The 22,803-nt window shown below is 44.1% G+C and overlaps 1 protein-coding gene across 4 annotated transcripts in view; it reads right to left on the reverse strand.

Annotated features, from left to right (window-relative positions):
* Positions 1–22,803, reverse strand: part of RFXANK (regulatory factor X associated ankyrin containing protein) — a 30,795-nt gene that overhangs the window by 3,978 nt on the left and 4,014 nt on the right. For 3 of the 4 annotated variants that reach the window (XM_066604530.1, XM_066604531.1, XM_066604532.1), the window contains exons 2-12: positions 21,055–21,183; positions 19,690–19,767; positions 18,558–18,686; positions 17,238–17,315; positions 16,074–16,202; positions 13,590–13,670; positions 10,296–10,361; positions 10,112–10,212; positions 7,222–7,347; positions 4,833–4,899; positions 2,101–2,181 (exon numbers count right to left, since the gene is read on the reverse strand). In XM_066604530.1, the coding sequence (XP_066460627.1) occupies positions 2,101–2,181; positions 4,833–4,899; positions 7,222–7,347; positions 10,112–10,212; positions 10,296–10,361; positions 13,590–13,670; positions 16,074–16,202; positions 17,238–17,315; positions 18,558–18,686; positions 19,690–19,767; positions 21,055–21,181 (1,063 nt within the window). In that variant the 5' untranslated portion in view covers positions 21,182–21,183. The remainder of the gene's footprint in view (positions 1–2,100; positions 2,182–4,832; positions 4,900–7,221; positions 7,348–10,111; positions 10,213–10,295; positions 10,362–13,589; positions 13,671–16,073; positions 16,203–17,237; positions 17,316–18,557; positions 18,687–19,689; positions 19,768–21,054; positions 21,184–22,803) is intronic. The other variant, XM_066604533.1, reaches the window with a different exon arrangement.

Below are 22,803 nucleotides of genomic sequence, written 5' to 3' on the forward strand. Positions count from 1 at the left end.
CTGTCACATCATAGGCACTTCACAATGTACTCACGGAGGGCTGATCCATTTCCTATACAAGCGGATGCCATGCTCTGGTGTCTGGGCCTGCCATGGTCTATGTGAGCAATAATGCATTACCGTACAGAAGCACTGCAATGCATTATCATAGCGACCAAAGCTTTTATGGTTCTAGTCCCCATAAAAATAGAATGTTAAAAAGAAAACCTATAAAAATAAAATTTCCTGTTTTTATTTTGTTTGTTTTTTTAAATACACATATTTGGTATCATCATGTCAGTAACGACCCCTACAATGCATTTACCACACTACTTATCCTGTATATAGTAGCATAGTAAGGGGACATTGTCCACCTAGTTCAGCCTGTTTCCATCCCCCTTGTTGATCCAGAGGAAGGCAAAAACCCCCAATGAGGCAGAAGCCAATTTACCCTATTTTAGGGGGAAAAAAATCCCTAATGGCAATCAGACTAATCCCTGAACCTCTGATAGTTCCTACCTAAATATAAGACCTGGATCAACAACCCGCTGATCACCAATGTCTATATCCTGTAATATCGTCACGCTCTAGAAAGACGTCTAGACCCTCTTAAACTCCTCTATGGATTTTGCCATCACCGCATCCACAGGCAGAGTTCACGGCAAACACCGTAAAAAAAATGGAAGGAAAATGCTTATTTTATTCATTATGTCTCCCAAAACACACAAAAGTGATGAAAAAAGCCTCACGCCCCAGAAGGAAGTGCCCCCCCCCCTTCATTCCCACCCTCTGTTCCCTTTCCCGCTTTGTTACATAGTTTTTGCTGACCTGTGCATTACTAAGGATGTATGATTGAAAACCAAATAAAAACTTTGTTTAAAAAAAAAAAGAAAGTACCCCAAAATGGAACCAATAAAGACTACAGCTCGTCACATAAAAAACAAGCCCTCATGGAAAAAAAGTGTGGGACTTTGAATGCAACGATGTAAAAAAATATTTAAAAAAAGGGTTTCTATTGTACAAAAGTGGAAAAACCTAAAGAAAAAATAAAGATTTTGGTATTGTGATCGTACCAACCAGAACATTATGTCATTTATGCTGCAGGATTTAAAAACAAGGCAGAATTGATGCGCTTTTACTCTCTGCACTCCAAAAGAAAAGAAAAAAATTATTAAAAAAGTTTTACAATACATTACACGCACCCGAAAATGGAACCAATACAAACTACAGCTGGCCACACAAAACACAGCGGAAAAAAGGGATGGCTTTGGAAAATTAGGGCTCAAAATACCCCAAAAACCATCACATCCCCACGGCCAAAATAGGCTGTGTCACTAAGGGGTTAATAATGTAAGGTTAATAGTAGAGATATAAAAGCAGCCTACAGCATACAGACCCCCCCCCCCCCCCCCCAATCCATAAATTGCTGTATGTTGTATTTGGGGGTTATTGTTTGAGGTGGGAACTACTTCTGTGTCAGGAGTTACATTTTTTAACCCTCAGTTTGCCGATCATGATCGTTTCCTCCCCATTTTACGTTTTATATTTTTACTGATTTTGTACTAAGTTATATTTTATTGTACATTCATGGTTATTGTGGATCAGTTCTCTTTTTGCTGTGCATTCCATAAGACCCGATGTATGAATGGCTGCACATGGCAGGCCAAACCAGACAGAAAGCTCTCCTGTCCATAGAACAAAGAATACGACTACCATGGAAGAGAAAAATACAAAGTCTGCTGGAAAAACTTTAGATGGCAAACATGATAAGAAAACAAGAAGTAGTGCTGTTGGGTGCACCTGTGGATGGGGCCGAGTCCGTAATAGTAGGCCTGCGCTTCTATGCAAGGCCAAATGCACTGGTTGGTAAAATGCACCCCTGCGGAGGATATGCGTTTGCTCTTGTGCAGGAAGCAACATATACAATGGAGAGGGGGCTACAGGATGCAGGGATGTGGGGGGGCAACGTCACTTTACCCTAGTAATGAGGGATAGATTCAGGTCTACTACTGACTTATGCACAGTTCCCCCTCCCATCTCAGATTAGGTAGCGGTCAGTATTAGTTTTGTCGTTTAGCAGCATCAGTTTGTGGTCTCGTCGGAGTGAACCGGCTACTATACCTTTCTTATGTCCCAGTGCCACAGCCAGATCCATCGGGGTATATCCAGAATCTGCCTCCATTGTTAAATCGGCTCCTCGCTCTGTATATATACACAAGGCATAATTACTACACAAGCCAATCTTAGTATGCGTAAAACACAGCGTGAGACACACAGTTTTACCGCTGTGGAGCCGGCAGTGGCCCAGCCTATCACAATGTATGGCAGTGAAATTGTACTGCGCATGACAGCTTATCCCACAAAGGCTGTCTTGTGCAATCCACCTGGATTTTTTTTGTTTACATTTCCCGCGCTGTCGCTTTGCAGCGGCACGTATAAACATGGCCTATACGCCTATACCATTATCTGTCTCTATTAATAGATAAAGAGGAGTTGTCACTTTAGAAATGGTTTTTAATTATGTAATGGCCTATTTATGCTATTTTACAATACATTATAACTGTAAATATAAGGGTTTGCCTAAAAGAGCAAAATATTTCTCTACTTTTAAAGGTCAATTTTGCCCAAACTTTCTTGCTTTGCTTTCTCTGTTTAGTTCCATGCTGCTTAGTTTGGGTTGTTTCTGGGTCCTTGCGCCCTCTTGTCGTTTGTCAGGGACAGTGGGGTCTGCTGTTAGGGTCAGTTGCAGGGATAGATTAGGCAAAGCCTTAGAAAGAGCTAGAGTTGGGGTTAGGTATTGGCAGGTTCTTCTTTCTGTTTGCCTTAAACATTTACATCATCACCTGATTACTACTGTGTCACCATCTTGTTCCCGATAGGATTTTATATTTTTACATTACCTACTAACATTGATGCACATAGGGATGCTGGACCAAGACCTCGGCAGCGCCACCTATTGAAGGCAGCAGAAACAATACCCTTCCTGACGACTGATGAGCACTTCATACATTTCTTTATTTTACTGTTGTGTTACACAATACACGATTCAGAGTGTCTTGACGGATATCGTACTCGCTCATGTGAACCCACCCTCAGCACCCAGGAGCGGCAACAAGTGAAGTCCAGTCTTGCTGTCCAGCAACCAGACAGCATTGTTACACTGACAACCCCTTTAAGGCATGACTGCACTTTCAAGTGACTTCTTGGAATACACTGCCGTGTGTACATGGGGAACACTACTATTTTTGGCATTATAGGACTTGTATCCTTTTATAAGCTTAATTTCTAATTGTGAGTTTTTCCTGAATTCCTGGGTCGAGACTATCTGTTACATCTCCCAGATACTGCACACATGGAGAAGAGGAGATCCTGGTCTCCTACCTCTATCAAACTCTCAAAAGCAACACAAGCATGGAGGACATTGTAGCGCTATTGAGCTGTATAGATATGAATTTAAGACTGGGGTGAAATATAACACTTAGTAAAAGCTCTAGGCACATCTGTGCGTCTCTCTGCCTCTGTCTCCTTCCAGCAGCTCCTCCCCCCTCCCTTCTCCTCTCCATGGACTTTCATAGTGACAATCTGATCTCTGCATGTACAGATTTTGGGCTCCTTCACACGGGCGCTACGATTCTCGGCCGAAAATCGTGTGAACGAGAAGCAGCCGTGACCAAGTCATGGCTGCATCTCCCGTTTATGCACCCGTTAAGACGGCCCAGGTCGGGCGGGGAGAGCGAATTAAACTCCCTACCGCTCTCCAGCCCTTGCCGGCTGTCAGCAATGGGAGAGGGCAGGAGCTTGTGTGCTAATCTCCCATCCTGCCTTTTTCTAACAGCTGGCAAGGGGAGGGAGTTTAGCAGAAATGCTGCTAAACTCCCCCTTACCTCTCTATGCCGGCAGCTCTCATAGGCTCCCATAGGAATCTATGGGACCGGCCGCCGTATTCCAGCCGAAAAGATAGGTCCGGAGCCATCTTTTCTTGCTGGTGTAAAAATGGCCAACCGGAGTGCGCACCGCAAAATTGACAATCTGAACTGATGAATCTGAATCCAATGCATCAGATGGTCGCATTTATCAGCCGGCCGTGAATACGCAGCAGATATACGCTCATGTGAATAAACCCTTTATCAGTAAACCTGAGTGAATGATCAGCACTCAAACACGGGAGAATGTCTGATAATGGAACATTTTATTACAGAAAGATTCCTATTACAAAGTTTTTTGTATCTTTGCCTGTACTATTAATTGGATTTGTGAAAAAAAAAAAAGTTTAGTTGACCCGGGGGGCTCACATGACTACATGTGTATCGGTCATTCGCAATACAGTTCCTTACCGTATGCAGGGTCAGTGGCCAGGCTTATGGCCTTACTCTTTAAAGGGGTTGTCCAGTTATGAGCCATTGATGAAAATAGGCTATTGATAGGGTTCTGTCACTCAGGATCCTCACCAATCAGTTGTTTACTGGACCGCTGCACTGAGCCAATTTCTGTAGGAAGTGGACAGCTCCGTTCCCACTGCAGTGGCCCGCACTAGTACTGCAGGTCAAGTTTCCGTTGACATTGATAGGAACAAAGCTGTTTGCTTCCAAGAGAAATCAGCTCTATGCCCTGGTGCAGTGGCCTGGTGAACAGTTAATTTTCGAGGTCGCAAGCGGTGGACTCCCTTCGATCTGCTACTGATGACCTATCCTGAGGATAGTCTATCAATAGCTTGTAACCGGACAACCTCATCACTAATCATTTCTAGCCCAGAGCTAGGACTCTCCAAATGTTTCCACAAGTAGTTTTCTACTATAAGATACAAAAGAAGTACAACAGTACCTCAAAAATAGAGGATAAGAATCTATATGTACCTAGCAAGACCTCCACACATTTCACGTGATTCCCTCTTACTGCATACAGTAATGGTGTCCCCCCATTCTGCAATAGAAGAACAAGTCATTTATATGCATTACTATACATTGGAATGTACATTTCTGCTTGGTCATACAGCCTATAATCAATCTACCATAGTGCAGAATAAGGCATCGATCCAGAAATCTGACGGGAAGACGCCCAACTATCTGCTACATCCGACTACCCACTGCTTCATGGCTTTCTGATGGATGATGCAGGACTCCCGAACAGAAGCCTACGACATCCGTCACACATGGTGGCGGCAGGGTTATGGTGCGAGCCTGTATGCGAGAACTGGGTCACTGCTTTATTGCTGCGGATAGATGTAGCTGGATGCCTTCTGAAGTATATACAGCTACACAATGGTATATAATGGTGCGGAAATGACAGGAAGCGATGCACAGCATGGATGAAAAATGACCCAAAATATACCACAAAAGCATCCAAAGCTGCCTGTGGAGTGCAAGGCACATGTGCAGCTGCTGCTGCAGTCAGGGAACTTCAAGACCCCATTCTGGTGGTGAATAAGGGGTTCCAGCAGTCGGACCCCCACCAATTAACCAGAATACCCCTTCAAGGCCGGATTCACACATCTGTATTTGTACAGTGAATAGAAGCAATTGATTTAAATCGGTTAATTCGCATGTCGGTATTTTGGGCGCGCATTTCGGTCGTGCAAAAAATACGACAGGCTCTATGTTCTGCGCATTTGTGCAATGTAACACCCCATTGAAAACAATGGCCGAGCGCAAATTCTCCAGAAATAGGCAGGAAACCTGCATGTTTGTGGCACATATAGTCATAAAATCAATGAGATCTTGGGCTCATATACTTGTGTGCGCAAATGTGCGGGAGTGCATTGCGGCCGAATGAACACGCAGTGTTTTTACAACCAAATTGCACTTCTGCCCATGTGATTCCAGCCTAGGGGCTTATGCACAGACACATTTGTGCAGCGTATCACACGTGAAAAATGTGTGTGCGCAAAGTGCCATGAACAGAGTCAGTTTATTTCAATTGGTTCGGTCACATGCGTATTTTGCGTGTACATTTGTTTGTGACAAAAAATACGTGCTCGATTTTCCTGGGCATTGGTGCAAGAACATCGCACATACTGAACGAATTACGCTTAATTGCCCATTGCAATCAATGGGATCATGTTTGTGTGTTGTTTTTTTTCGTGCATGCAAAAACACAATGCCCATCACATAAACACTTAACTCCGCGTGAAGCCAGCCTAAAGCCCCTTTACACGGCTGTCAATATTGCGCAAATATTAACCCCATTCTTTTGAATGGAGTCATAAACACATGAGCGGCATGTCCCATCTCTTCATTGATTTCAATAGGACCTTGATGCATTGCAGGGCTCTTGCATGCCGTGCGAGGTGCATGTGATTGGATGCAAGGTTTCCCATTGAAATTAATCTTCTATTGCACGTAAAATTCGTGCAAGAGGATCAGAAATTCACAGATACGCTGCAAGGCGTTTGTCTGAAATCGCATGTTCACAAGCGCAATATTGGGCCGAGTTCCATGGTATGATATCGCGTTCGCCCATGTGTAGGTAGCCAAAAGGTTGAGGAATCTCTTTATTTTTGCCTTCAGGCATTCCTTCAACTTTAGCGCATTTATTTGAGAGTATGTAACTACAGTGTTTCCCCCCCCCCCCCCAAATACCTACCCTGATTTTCAGAGGGGGCTTGAAATATAACCCCTCCCCCCAAAATAAGCCCTAGCTGTGCAATCTGAAAAAAAATACTCACCTAGCAGGCGCCGTCCCGTTCGCTGCTCTCAAGGCGCACCAGCAGTCTTCTATGTCGTCCTCAGTGGTGACAGAGCATTCTCTTCCTGGTAATGTGGGTTAAATACCCCGCCTCCAGCAAGAGAATGCTGTGATTGGCTCAGGACCACAGCCTCAGCCAATCACAGCCGACGCTTGATGAGCCAATTACAGCCATTCAGTGAAGAACATCATTGAATGGCTGTGATTGGCTGAAGCCGCAGTCCTGAGGACGACACTCAAGGAAGACTGCCGGTGCGCCTGCAGAGCAGCAAGAGGGACGGCGCCTGCTAGGTAAGTATTAAGACACCCCTGAAAATAAGACACTGGGCCTCTTTTGGGGCAAAAAATTAATATGAGACACAGTGTCTTATTTTGGGGGAAACACGGTATTTGAGGTCTTGAACTTGTTCTGTAGTGCAGATTGTAGAGTTCCTCATCATGATGTATTACACAAAATGCATGAAAAAAAAAGCATAAAAAGCAATACTGTCATTCTTTTTCTTTCCAACATTCACATGGAGGGAACACAAGAGTCATTACTGCGCACTAACATTCCCTTACCCAGTCATAGATATTAATATCCACCTTCTGATTCAGGAGCAAAGTCACAATATCGGAATATCCGCCAGTGCTCGCCAGGGACAGGGCACTTTCTCGCTCCTTGGCCAGGATGTGCGGGTCTGCTCTCTGCGGACGGATATACTTAGTACATAGACATAACAATATCACTGAGAACACGTGTTAATGCAGGGTGACATAACGGCATATACCGGCTCGCTGACACATACAGATCTCCAACAGATGACGGACGCGGCTTTATGCGCTTCTCAGTTTTATGTATACTTGGGAACTTTCACCGTTTACTCCCAGATGATGACAATCGCTCATGTGAGGATCATTTGGGTATGTTGGTACCATTTTGAAAACGTCATTTCATTTATTTTGGACGTCAGGATCGTGTAATTATAAGGGCAGTTTTTGGAATTTGGATGAAAATATCAAAAATCTATTTTCTGCAGTGACTTTGAGGGGTCCATGTATTAGAAACCCCCACAAATCACCCCATTTTAAAAACTGCTCCCCTCAAAATGGCATTTACAAAATCTGTTACCTCTTTAGGTGTTTCCCAGGATCAAAGCCAAGTAGCGTTTGGTGTAAGTGATGTGCTACCCTTATTCTGCGGCTCAGGGCGGTTGCAACAATACCACATTTATAAATATGAGGGCCTACTGATAAGTCTTTGGCTTTGTGTTCTTTTTTGTTTCTATGGTAACGAATGTTACATCACATGAAAAAGCCTTATATGTCTAATATATGTTTTCAAAATGTTGTGTTTGTAGCTTATGGAACAATGATCTCGGCACGCGGGAAAACAAAATGGCGGAGTCTAAGGCGATATTCACAGCAAGTGAGAGCAGAGGAGTGATAAAATTCTTGTTTCTGCAAGGAAAGTCCGCAAAGGATATTCATGGTGATATTGCTAGTGGACTACCTTCAAAATGGTTCCACCATCAATGCAAGGTATTACATTGAACTTTTGGACCAATTGAAGGCAGCTCTGAAGGCCAAAAGGTGCGGCAAGCTGGCCAAAGGAATCTTGTTCCTGCAAGACAACGCCTTCGCTCACACTGCACAAGCGACGACGGCAAAACTGGTGGAGTTAGGCTTCCAGCTGGTTGACCACCCACCTTATTCACCAGATCTCGCTCCCTCCGACTATCATCTGTTTTCAAACCTGAAGAAACACCTCAAGGGGACTAAATTTCACACCATTTCTGATGCCATGGCTGCTACAGATAACTGGTTTGAGGCACAACCGAAATCCTTCTTTTTACAAGGCTTACATCGGAATACCGATGTAAGAAGTGTGTTGGCATCAGTGGAGAGGATGTGGAATAAATGTAAAGTTTCATATTGCTATCTCGTTTCTTTTTTGGGTAAAGCCAAAGACTTATCAGCAGCCCCTCATATGTATTTTTTTTCCTACTACTTCTGCGAATGAAAGCATTTTTTTTCCTGTTTTTTTTCCTGGCATTGCCATATTCAGAGACGTAACTTTTCCCGATCTCCGGAGCCGTGCGAGGCCTTGATGTTTGCGGAATGAGATGAGGTTTCCATTTGTATCACTCTTGGTTCATGTGACTGTTTGATCATTTTTTGTGTGTTTTTAGAGTTGAACAAAAGAACATACCCCTTTTGTTCCTTTGCACGCCGTTGACCGTTCCGTCAATGGTCATGATATGTTATTCTTGTTCTGTGTGTCATTACGATTCCAGCTGCACCAAATTGACATAGTTTTTATTGTTTTCGTTTTCAGATTTTAATAGTTTAGGACAATAAAAATTATTTTTCATCGCCATATTTAGTCATAACTTTTTTTTCTGTCTACGTTGCTGTAGGAGGGCTTGATTTTTGCGGGACCAGTTGCTGTTGGACCATTTTAGGATGCATGACTTTTCGTCCGGCAGTATGTTCAAAATAAGAGATTTTAGCATTAACGATTGAAACCCAGCTCCATCCTGGTTCTTGCAGCAGAACCGTGGCTGTAAGTTACATCCATGATCCCGCTCTCATTACTGGGGGCACCCATGGTAATCAGCGCCATGCATGTACAGCATGAGGCAGGAACTACGAGCCCACAGCACCCTACATGTACGGCACTTGCTGGGAACAATGAAGGCTTCAGCAACTGCAACCAGAGATCTTACAAATCATGAGGAATTCATACAAAAGGTCCGTCTTATGACGGAACCAAACAGCGCTGAACGGACCCCATTAGCTGTAATGGGGTCCGTTTGGTCTCCACTCAGCGCTGAATGCAGAACTTTGTCTTCCGGTGAAATGCTGTGCAGCCATTTCTTCCGGTAGCTCGTGTGGAGGCTCCAGCGCAGATGTGAACCCGGCCTTAGAGACTGTTTTGATACATGAGGTCCTCATCTTTACAACTTCCCAACTTCCTATTGGTAGTTTGATAAACTTCCTCAGTGCGGGCGGCTTCAGACGACCGTAAGCGCAATTGTGCACGCTTCAGCGCAACGTATTTGTGCAGTGAACGAGGTTTGATTAGGTAGATTTGAGCGCATATCAGATCATAGTACTGTCCTTTTTACACACGCAGGGCCAGATTGGCGATTAATGGCGATTTAACCTAATGAGGTCCCAATGTGTTCTTTTTCCCGCTGAATTGCGGAGAGTATTGAGACTTCTATGGGTTCCTTAGTGTACAAATGCACACAAAAATAGAGTAGCTTCCATTGTTTGGTGCGCATTAAACACGTTCATGAGAACGAACCCGTTAACGTCAATGGGTTACATTTTCTGGACATTGTGCACGTATGTTGCACACGCGCATATACAGTCGTCTTAAGAAGCCCTGAGACACGCACTGAAGAAGTCTATACCTGCATAGTGTCTTCCTACAACATGAGCCAGAGAAATGTCTCTTACTTACCATATCCAGGAGGTAACGGACGGTCTCAATCTCGCCAAAAGCAGCCGCCCACATTAACGGAGTAAAGCCTCGCTCATCTGCTCGGTTTAAAAACGTATTATCTAGATGGAATCAGAAGACTCATAAAGACAGGAGCTTGGCCGTGTCAATGGCGGACAGTCGTCACAACACTGGCGTCACGTACCTTTCTGCAGATAGTCTATTAACTGTGTCAGCTCTCCCTGGGCCGCCAGCTGCTGTATGGAAAGGGCTGAGCCAAGAAAAGAGACAAGAAACTCATGGGAAATGGAATGCAGAATTTAAAAAGAATGTGTCAGAAAAAAAAAAAAATCTGCCTATTGTTTAACCCCTTCCCAACACGTGTCGTACATGTACGGCAAGGATTACCTTGGGGTTCAGAAGCTGAGCCCCACAAAGCAGAGCGGGCTTGCAGCTGTAACTTACAGCCTTGGTTCCGCTGCAACCACCGCGATGAAGCTAGAGGCCTCCTGCATACTGGCGGGTCGGACCCCACATGTGGGATTCCCGTAGCGGAGTGGGACCCGGTGCCTGGCCGGTGACCCCTGCATACCCGTCTGGTGGCGTGTTGCTGCGCTGCAGATGTGCCGGCCGGCACTCCTTTGGGCATGCACAGTAGGCGCCAGCGGTCAGTGATGACACTGATCCCACGATACCCATGCAGTGCTCACTGTGGAAGTGCCACGGGACGGATGGCTTCCATTGTACAAAGTCACAGCATGCTGCGATTTCCCCCCCCCCCCCCCCCCCCCGAGCGGATAATCGCAAACGATTTGCGCTCGTGGGCAGGAAATCGCGTTTTCTCATAGCCTGTACTGGATTTGCTGCAGAATCCTACTTCGTATCTCGCAATGCAAATCTGCCCATATGCAGGAGGCCTAACTCTAATCCCAATGATTTAACCCTGTAGATGCTGCTGTCAATGCAGACCACAACACGTAGAGGGTTTGGAGAGGGCTCCCTCCTTCCCGTCAACACTTCTGCAAACCGATTATGGGATGCCGAAGGTTGCCTCCGGTCTGCTTTGTATGGTGGGCTGTGAGGGTCATCACTGACAATTAGCAGGCCGAGCTGTCAGTGATGAAATGACAATGCAGATAATACACTGAACTACAGAAGTAGATGCTTAAAAATGTCCTGCGCTGCATGTAAATGAAGGCAAGCGGTCTGGCGGGTGGGCCGCGATGGCTGTGCTAGCTGCCCGTTTTCCACCCAGGTCAGCCCTCTATCCACCTCTGATATGGATGCCAGAACTCTGAAATCATGCGTTGCGCCATGCGGTCTTCTCCCGCCTCATGCGCAGCTAAGCTCCTCTATTCTGCCTGTAGATGGGAGAGTTTATCTGCGCATAAGCCGGGAGAAGACCGCACGGCGCAGCGCGAGACTTCAGAGCGCCGTCATCCATGCCAGACTGGGCTAGACGGATGGACTTGGGAGGAAAACGAGCAGCTGGCACAGCTGGTCCGACCTGCCACCTTCATTTACACCCGGCACGGGACATTTTTAAAACTCTATTACTCAGGCATGCAGGCAAAAGCAGTGCAATAATGATGGATACTGCACAATGGTAGCTGCTATTGGTTAACTGCTGACAGCTGCCCTTTAAAAGTGACATGTCAAGATTCGAAAAGCAGTGCCTGGTCAGGAAGGTCAAAAACTGGCTGCAGGGGGAAGGGGTAAAGTCACGTTTTTTAAAAATATTTCTACGCTTTTTTTTCTATTATTTTCCATGTCGCTATGTATACTGAAAACAAAAATCTGGTACGGTGTTAGCCAGTAGAGCAAAATGTGATTGTTCCCAGCAAGAGAAACCACGTTGTCTTGTAGATATGATACCTTTTAATGGCGAACAAAAATACATGATGTAATAGCGAGCTTCCGAACCAACGCAGTGTTCTTCTTCAGGCTTGAAGAAGCTCGCTATTACATCCTGTATTTTTGTTCGCCATTAAAAGGTATCATATCTACAGGATTACGTGGTTTCTCTTGTAGGGAACAATCACGCTATGTGTACTTAAATGGGTTTTCCAAGATTACAAAAAATGTGACATTTAGGGAATGTTGCAAAACAATAAATAAGGCATACTTATACCCTTATGTGCTTCCCGGCCCCCCAGGTCCTGTATTAACAGTCCCTGGTTCTGCCATTCCAATCCTAGAAGAAGCCATAGCAGTCACATGTACATGTAACTGCTCAGCCAGTCACAGGCTTCAGAGCTCCACATGGCAGGATCACTGTGTGGTCGTGTGCACAATAAATGGCACGTGACCACTGCAGCATCTTCTGGGATTCCAGCGGCTAGAACCAGGTTTCCTGTCCTGGAATTGGGCTATTTAAAGGGGTTGTCCACTTACCAGAGATCACCACTTTAATAGCATTGCCTGCACTGAAACAATAAACTGAAGCCTACTTACCCCACTGCACCTGCTGGGATCCAGCGCTGCAGCCCACTGCGGTCCCAGTAATTGTTGTGACATATGAGGTCACAGGAAATCAGGTGACTATCGCAGCCAATGAGAAGTTGCAGCATCACTGCTCGTTTTAAACACCATGATGCCAGGAGTTGAGGGACGTGACACTGTAGCCTCTCATTGGTTGTAGCAGTCACGTGATTTCTTGTGACATCATATGTCACAACAATTACCAGGACCGCAGTGGGGCTGTAGTGCCGGATGCGGCGGCCGCAGAGCGGTAAGTATACTTCATTTTATTGTTTTAATGCAGACAGCCTTATTAAAGTGGGGTTATCGGGTAAATGAACCCCTATTAAGGAGGCAAGTAGGGTTTCATTTTGCATTTCCTACCAATTACTGCCCTTTATTTTTTTTAAATCCTAATATCTTCCTTCTAGCCACTAGGCCTAATAATTAGTCTGACACTTCTTGTTCTGTATAGCAGCATCATGGATCACAGAAATAACAGACTCTTAACAGAATCCTTGATTTCAGTTAAAGACTCTGTCACCATCTTTTTCATGAGTTGCAGGCTAGCTACCCCCACCTCGCCCTCTAGCTAATGATTGACAGTTCTCTGCTTATTACTGTACATGGAGAGCTGCTAATCATTGGCTGGAAGGCAGGGTGAGGCTAGCCTGCAGCTCATGAATAATCAGTACTAGTTCTGTATCTGGCTGCTACTAACAAAATGCGAGTTTCTCCCAAACTACTGCACAGATCCACGCAGTAAATACATCACTGTAATCAGTGTGACGGGCGGTACCTTATGCTGTTCTCAATGAGGGGTGCAAAGACTTGGTGACAGATTCCCTTTAAGGATTAGAAGAATGTAGCTGCTCTTTTCCAAAAGCAGCACCACACCCGCCCACAGGTTGTGCATGGTATCCCAGCTCAGCCCTATTCACTTCAATGCAGGTGAGCTGCAATACCAGACGCAACGCCACAACCCATGGGTAGGTAAGCATTAACTGCAGGACAAAAAAGCAGTGGCTATGTAACTCACAGTCCAGAGTTGCTGGTAATACAGAGATCATGTTCCCTCGTTGTCTGTTGGTTAGGGTTGTGGAATATTTCAGTGGGCCAACTGTGAAGAGAAAGAGAAACTAGTAATCAGATCGGTTAAAGAACGACATAGATTAACGCCCAAGGCTAACTGCACACCGGCGAGCGCGATATGGGGTAGCGAATCACGGCCGGATATCGCGCTCCCAACTGTGTTAATTCTGCATGGATGTGAGGGGGTTTTCATGTCAAAACAGCCTCGCATCACTCCGCAGATGCAGGGATCCTCCGGCGCGGATCGCAGAGTTTATTCTATTGAGATAGGGCATCCCGCGATTTGTTTCCCACAGCGCGGTACCATGCAGGAAAGCATCACTCATGTCTAGGACCCCATTCAAAAGAGGCACAGGGGGTTCATATTTGTGCGTCTCGCTTGGTTTTCTCGGCCATGTGACAGCGGCCTAAAACACACATCTGTATAAGTACTCGTCCAGTCAGCTGTAGACAACACACAGACTGAAAATACGCTTGTGTGCCTTAGGCCAGATTCACGTGGGCCGTATTTGAGTGTGGAGCACGCAGTGAATGGAACCCATTGATTGCAATGTAAACAATACGCTGTTAGGAAAAACTGTCCTTGTGCTACATGGTATTGTGGTGAGAAACTGAATCCATCTACAAGAATGGCAGAGGAAAAGCACTGTCTAGACAGGAGGGGCATATGATGCTCAGAAGCCCCCTCCTTGAAGTGTCAGCTCCAGACGTAAAAGGAAGATGCAGTCGGGTCCACAGAGGTACTTCCAATGCTTTAATGTCTAAGGCAACGCGTTTCGGTGCTTCTATAGTAGCACCTTTTTCAAGCCAGTCACATATACAAACACATACAAACATTTATATACAATAATTAATACATTACAATCTGTGTAGCGCCATCTTAGGGGCGGGACTGATGGTACCGACGTGCCGCGTCATCAGGCGAGCGGGATGGAGGACACCGGCATGCCACGTCAGTCCGAAAGTCACATGGCATCCAACGGCCACGCCATCTACGGTATCACTGAGCATCATATCCCCCTCCTGTCTAGGAAGTGCTTTTCCTCTGCCATTCTTGTAGATGGATTCAGTTTCTCACCACAATACCATGTAGCACAAGGACAGTTTGTTTATATTTCTGTCTTTTGGAGGGGCTCTCTGTTCAAGAGAAGCCCTCTGTATGTCCTGCAGCTCTCCCTTAGTCCAAAGGGATTGGATATATGTGGCAAAGAATCTGAAGATGAACCTTGTGGCGCATTTCCATTGTTTCTTCTATTGATTGGAATGGGTTCATCCACATGCGTGTATTTTGCATGTGCAATTCCGTTGCACAAAAAAAAAAAATCTGCAGCATATACTGTTTTCCTATGTGTTAGCGCAGGCAAATAGCACATATTAAACTAATTAGGATAATTAGCGATTTCAATGTATGGGACCATGGCTGTGGGTTTTTCTGCATCGTGTATTAAAGAATTGTGCGCATACTATACAGTGAATAAAAACAATTGATTTCAATGGTTTCGTTCACAAACGCGTACGCAATTCCATCATACAAAAAAATAAGCAGCATGCAAATACACAGGAAAACAGAACATATGAGATTAATTAGGCTAATTAAACATTTCAATATATGGGACCGTGGCGGTGTGTTTTTTTTTTGCACGCTCAAATGCGTAACAGATAAGCCCACATGTAGCACATCTGGATTAGGCAGCGGAATGGGGGGGGGGGGGGGGTCACTCCACAGGTGATAACATCCACATTTTAAGTATATGTCCTAAGAGTGACTATTGGGTCATCCCAGTGATCATCGTTCCTCTGTTTAAAACAAAACCAAAATTGAAGCTCTAGATGGGGATTTAGGCTGAGCTATGCCCCGTACAAATGTAGTCAGGATTGAGAGCTGCAGATTTTTGCAGCTCCTACTTCCAACTCCTACATCTGATGAAGTATTGTAGGCACAATCATGATGGTGGGCTTTAAAATTAGACCAAAATCAAATTTCTACTGAGAGACATTTAAATGCATCAGAGTAATAGTCACTGGGACGGTTCATGGGTGTTTATGCGCCCGACAATGGACCGTGTAAAGATACCTTCAGCTTTTATTAGGTTACCTATGTAAAGTCGGCCCCATATCTTGCTAGCCGATATGCAATCCCCCCCCCCCCCCCATCCCCCGCCCTTTCCCCCCCCCCCATCACTTCAGTAAAGTAGCGATTCTCCGGGCAAGCTTTCAGCTGCGTCAGAGGATCGACAAGTGTTTTCAATGGGAAACTTCGGAATACGAAGGAATGCGAAAAGATAGGACATGCCACGAAAAATCACTCATGTATATAACTCCATTCAAAAGAATGTGGTTCATATTCATGCAAGATCTGGGTATCTTGCAAAGCGCAAAACTCGGGCGATCTTCTCAACTGTGTAAAAGCAGCCTTAGGTATACAATTTACCATTTAACTGCATGGCTTCTTCCTCGGTGTCGGAGCCATTCTGGGTTACAGGAAGCAGATCTACGAAGACTACGTTCCCATCATGGACAGGCGGACAAGCTGCGGTATCGGCCGGGTGCTCTGCCATGGCTGGAAAAGAAAGATTTCACGGTTTTATATAGAAAATTGTTACAATTTATGTATCAATAATAAGCAGCGCTTCATCACTCCTCATCTGTACACACACCTATTGGAAATCCCAGGTCATCTTATCTGCTGGCAGTCATCCCTTTTAACCCTTCCCAATCCAGTTTCCCTGCCACCCGCACGCTCCCCAGCTCTTATTTATTTTTGGTGGGAAAGTGCGCTGTGGGTTCCGTGGAATTACTCAACAGAAACACATAAAAATGACCGGTTATGATGATTTTATCAGCAATACTTTAAACATTTAACGTGACTTAGGAGTGTTTCACATTGGGAAGATCATCTGCAATAATCCTGTAAATGTATGCATATTGATATTACACACGTTTGGTCATGCAAAAATTTTTTTTTAAAAAGTCCTATTTTTTCTTGCGTATTTGCACACCAAAGGTCCCCATAGAAAACACTGAGGGGTGCGCAAATGCACAGGCAATACACAAGGAGATGCGTGATACACTGTGTAATTATGCTGGAAAAAGAACACATCTGGAGCTAATTAGCAATTTCAATTGATGCGTTTTTGTTTGCTGCACACAAATGAACAAGCCTTGCGGGTGCAAAAGGTACAGTACGGTACGTCGATTTGCGCAGCAAAAAAGCACAGTTTATCCTGTAAAAATGCAGCACTCAGGTGCACTCAAATGTGTTTACGCCCAGGGTGAAGCTGGTTTCACACGGGTAAGCATGATATCAGTCCAAGAAACCCAGTTTGCTATTACACTTGTGTTAGCGCAATCGTGCTTTTCAATATACTGTGGGAGCCATATTAGGTGTGGTTGGTAGGAGCTTGAAGAAAATCATCTCTAAACAATGGGATGTGATACCCAAGTGATCTTCTGACTTATTGTATTAAGTCACAGCTTTTATAGACAAAAAGATAGATTTCAGGTTGATACAGAAAGGGGTGTTAGAAAGCCAAGTACAGCTACATCATTCATTTGGTTCAAACTGGTTTTCCTTTGAAGTGTAAAGAATGATCACCTTCTGTTGACATGTCTCTCTGTTGGCTCCATTGTGCTTGATAAGAATCCAGTTTTTCCTGTTCATGTTGAAACTTCTCTAGATAAGAAACAATGGAAAAATCACACTCTCATTGTGTATGGGGGATTACTTGCCGACATAACCAGATTTAAGGCCCTTTTACATGCAACGATTATCACTAGAACAACCACAGGACTGAAGGAACTGCCAACATTTTTAAATAAAATTACTCGCACCTAATTAGCTGTATTTTCCCTCATTAGATAAAGTAAACTCGGTAGCAGCTGGGCATGTGTTTATGCAGATTCCATTGTCTTCTCTCTTGCATATGCAATGAGTACATTGTGTTCTCTCAGCAAGAGCAATTACAGCGCTCATTGTGTATGAACAGCAAACAAAACGATCTAAAGTCGCTGAGAATACTGAATGAACTGCACTTAATTGGAACAAATTCTGAGCGGGTTAACAATGGATTTTATGCCGGCTAAAAACCAGCGCTGCACGTCAATTGAACGAGCGGTGCATGACTGCCCGCGTTTACTTGTGACGATTGTCGCTCACTTTCGGCCGTTTAAACGAATTTTGAGCAATAATCGTTGTGTGTAAAAGGGGCTTTAGACTGAAATACAAACCTGATTACTAAAGAATATCATTTCTCTCCCATTTATTTATTTAGGGCTAATAAAGCTGAATATATGAAAACAAACAAACAAGATAAAGAACGTTTCTGTCAGCTCCCACAACTTGTAAAACTACGGATCCGGATGTGAACACAATGCGTTTTTGCTTTTAAAAAAAAACAAAAAAAAACAAACACACATCGCATTTATGTACTTGTGATTTTCATGTGCTTGAAAAAAAAAATTCAATAATTGCATCACACTCACATGCAAATCGCATTGGCAAACTTTTTTTTTTTTTTTTTTTTAAAGATCCCATACGAAATAAAAGGCAATTCCTTACGAGGAATAATCCAAAAGTAGTACTAGCAACGATTTCCCAATCTTGCAGCATCACTGTGACAAAAGAGTCGCTGTGCGTGAATAAACACACTGAAATCAACGTGTTATTAATACGCACAAGTTCTGTTTACATCGCTATCGGCCAGAACTTGTGCGTAAAAATTCACCTGTGTGAATACACCCTAAGGCCCAATGCCCAAAGACGTAAATTCCGCAGCAAGATTCCGCACTGAATTTTCACCATTGCACGCTGCCATAGGATTGCAGACAGACACGATATTGATCGCGGTAAATTCGCGCAGTAACAAAATCGCAGCGTGTCCTATTTCTGTGCGAGCCTCATCAGCGTACGATTTACCATTTAAGTGCATGGCCTCTTCCTCGGTGTCGGAGCCATTCTGAGTTACAGGAAGCAGATCTACCATGACTACGTTCCCATCATGCACAGGCGGACAAGCTGCAGTATCTGCCGGGTGCTCTGCCATGGCTGGAAAAGAAAGAGATTTCATTGTGTTTATATACTCTGATGTTACATTATGTGTTGTTATTATTTATTATTATTATTATTATTAAGCAGCGCTTCATCACTCCTCATCTGAACACACCTATAAGAAATCCCAGGTCATCTTATCTGCTGGCAGTCATGCCCTTTAACCCTTTTCAATCCAATTTCCCTGCCCCCGCACGCTCCCCAGCTCTTATTTATTTTGGGTGGGAAGTGCGCTGTGGGTTCCTTGGAATTATTTAATATAAACACATAAAACTGACTGTCATGATGATTATCTTAGCAATACTTAGCAAATTAAACGTGAGTGTTTCACATTGGGAAGATCATTGGTTATAATCCTGTAAATCTATGTATATTGATATTACATACATTTGGTCACGCAAACAAAAAAAATTTACCATGTTCTATTTTTCTGCGTATTTGCACACCAATCAATGGGCTATATGCGCGAGCTACATGGAAGCACATGTGTGAAACCCTGTTATTGCGCTGGAAAAAGAACACATCTGGAACTAATTAGCTATTTCAATTTGTTTGCCATGCACAAATGAATATCCCTTGCCGGTGCAGAAAGTGCGGTACGGTACGCCAGTGTGCGCACCAAAAAAAAACAAACAAAAACACACTTCATCCCGCCAAAGTGTATCACTCAGACGCACGCAAATGCATTCATGCTCGTTTGAAGCCAGGGTAAGGTTGCTTTCACAAAGGCAAGCATGATATCAGTCCAAGAAACTCAGACCGATATCACACTTGTGTTAACAGAATCGCAATCTTCCATATACTGTGAGTGCCATATCTCTGAACACAATGGGATGTGTTACCCAAGAGATCTTCTGAAATATTGTATTAAGGCACAGGTTTTATAAACAAAACAGGTAGATTTCAAGTTGATACAGAAAGGGGTGTTACAAAATCAAATACAGCTACATCATTCATTTGGTTCAAACTGGTTTTCCTTTGAAGTATAAAGAATGATCACCTTCTGTTGACATGTCTCTCTGCTGGCTCCATTGTGCTTGATAAAAATCAATTTTTTCCTGTTCATGTTGAAATGTCTCTAGATAAGAAACAATAGGAAATCACACTCTCATTGTGTATGGGGGATTACTTGCTGACATAAGCAGATTTAGACTGAAATAGAAATCTAATTACAAAAGAATATAATTTCTCTTCTACTTATTTATTTAAGGCTTATAAAGCTGAATATATGAAAACATGCATGCAAAATAAATACGTTTTCTGTTATTTCCCACAACTTGTAAAACTGCGATTCTGGAAAGGAGTACAATGTGTTTTTCTTTAAAAAAAAACAAAAAAAACAACACATTGCATCTATGTACTTGCGATTTCCACGTTCAAAAAAAAAAAAAAAAAGCTTACAAGTGCTTTTAATAGTTTTCAGTGGTAAAAATTGCATTGCACTCGCATGCAAATCGCACGACATGCAATTTTTAAAACATCCCATAGGAAATAATGGGCAATTCCTTACGAGAAATCACCCAAAAAAATAGGACATGCAGCGATTTTTCAATCTTGCAAGAAAAGTCACTAAATATGAACAAACATACTGAAATCAGGAGTAATTAACACACACAAGTTTCATCTAGATCGCTATCACACAGAACTCATGTATAAAACTTGCCAGTATGACTACACCCTTACAACAATTGACTGGCTGATAACAGTGAACACTAGAATGTTCCTGTGCTTTTGGCTTTCAAACAAAACCAAAATTGATGTGGATTTAGGCTGAGCTAGACCCTGAAATACAGTCAGGACTGAGAACTCGTACTTCTCAGGAAGTATTGTAGCTACAAGCATGATCCTTGGCTTTACAATAAGAGTCATTTAGAGCAAAGACGTTTCTCAGACATGCTAGGCTACTGAAGCGCCACTCTGCAAGGACAACGGAGAAATGTCCTAAGCAACAAGAGGGTTAAAAGATTGTAAAGAAACTGCTGATGAGGCATTTAAGGTACCTCTACACGGACTGATAGTCGCCCGAATGATTTCGGAAACAATCGATTACGGGTGACTGTCGGGCCGAGTACACATGGCCCTGACGGCATGGGGGAAGAAGCCACTCAGTAGTTACATTTCAGCTTACTGAAAAGGAACGATTACCGAGTGGCTTCTTGACTCCTTGAATGACTGCTGTTTACTGTGAAAAGAGGCGGGCGGCCGGAAGAGATTTCCATCCACTCCGCCTCCGTTATCTGACAAACTGCTGCTCCTGAGTAAAGGCACAGCAGCCATAGTCACAGGAGCGGCTCTTGGGGGTTTATGCGCCCGACAATGTTACCGTGTAAAGGTAGCTTAACTTTCTATTAGGCATACAATTTACCATTTAACTGCATGGCTTCTTCCTCGGTGTCGGAGCCATTCTGGATTACAGGAAGAAGATCTAAGATGACTACGTTCTCATCATGGACAGGCGGACAAGCTGCGGTATCGGCCGGGTGCTCTGCCATGGCTGGAAAAGAAAGATTTCACGGTTTTATATAGAAAATTGTTACACTTAATGTATCAATAATAATAAGCAGCGCTTCATCACTCCTTATCTGAACACACACCTACTAGAAATCCAGGTCATCTTATCTGCTGGCAGTCATCCTCTTTAACCCTTTCTAATCCCCTTTTCCTGCCACCCGCACGCTCCCCAGCTCTTATTTATTTTGGGTGAGAAAGCACATTGTGGGTTCCATGGAATTATTCAACAGAAACACGTAAAATGATGTTAGGATAATTTTATTAGCATTTTGTGGAAAATTAAAGTTCTCAGTGTCACATGGAGAAAATCAATTCCAATAATCCTGAAAACAATATTATAGATCTCCATCCACACACAAGTAGTAATTATTAGAAAATTATAGTACCAGTGTTTCTGATGTCTGAATGCGCCACACAGCTCTGCTACATCCATTCTGATCCCCACACATCACACACACAGCTCCGCTACTGCCATCCTGCTCCCCACACACAGCTCCGCTACATCCATCCTGCTCCCCACACATCACACACACAGCTCCGCTACATCCATCCTGCTCCCCACACATCACACACACAGCTCCGCTACATCCACCCTGCTCCCCAGATATCACATACACCTGTACTACATTCATGTTGCTGTGCGGACTTTACACACACAGCTCTTTTACATCCATGCTGATTCCCACATATTACACACACAGCTCTACAATATACATGCTGAATCACACACACACAGCTCTACTACATCCATGCTGATCCCACATTACACACACAGCTCTACTGCATCCAGGCTAATTCCCACATTACACACAGTGCTCTACTACATCTATGCTGATTCCCACATTACACACACAGCTCTGCTACATCCATGCAGATTCCCACACAGCTCTACTACATCCATGTCGATTCCCACCCATCACACACACAGCTCTACTACATCCATGTCGATTCCCACCCATCACACACACAGCTCTACTACATCCATGTCGATTCCCACCCATCACACACACAGCTCTACTACATCCATGTCGATTCCCACCCATCACACACACAGCTCTACTACATCCATGTCGATTCCCACCCATCACACACACAGCTCTACTACATCCACGTCGATTCCCGCACATCACACACACAGCTCTACTACATCCACGTCGATTCCCGCACATCACACACACAGCTCTACTACATCCATGTCGATTCCCACACATCACACACACAGCTCTACTACATCCACGTCGATTCCCAAACATCACACACACAGCTCTACTACATCCACGTCGATTCCCAAACATCACACACACAGCTCTACTACATCCACGTCGATTCCCAAACATCACACACACAGCTCTACTACATCCACGTCGATTCCCAAACATTACACACACAGCTCTACTACATCCATGTTGATTCCCAAACAACACATACAGCTCTACTCCATCCATCCTGATTACCACACGCCACGCACACACAGCTCTGGTACATCTACATCCATCCTGATTTCCAGACACCACCAGCACAGCAGACTCCTGGATACAGTGATCCGCCCCTGGTCATATGATCTCTGACTCCACCCACACAGGTGATCACATGACAGTGAAAT

The sequence above is a fragment of the Eleutherodactylus coqui genome, chromosome 5, assembly GCF_035609145.1.
Source record: "Eleutherodactylus coqui strain aEleCoq1 chromosome 5, aEleCoq1.hap1, whole genome shotgun sequence".
Classification (NCBI taxonomy): Eukaryota; Metazoa; Chordata; class Amphibia; order Anura; family Eleutherodactylidae; genus Eleutherodactylus; species Eleutherodactylus coqui.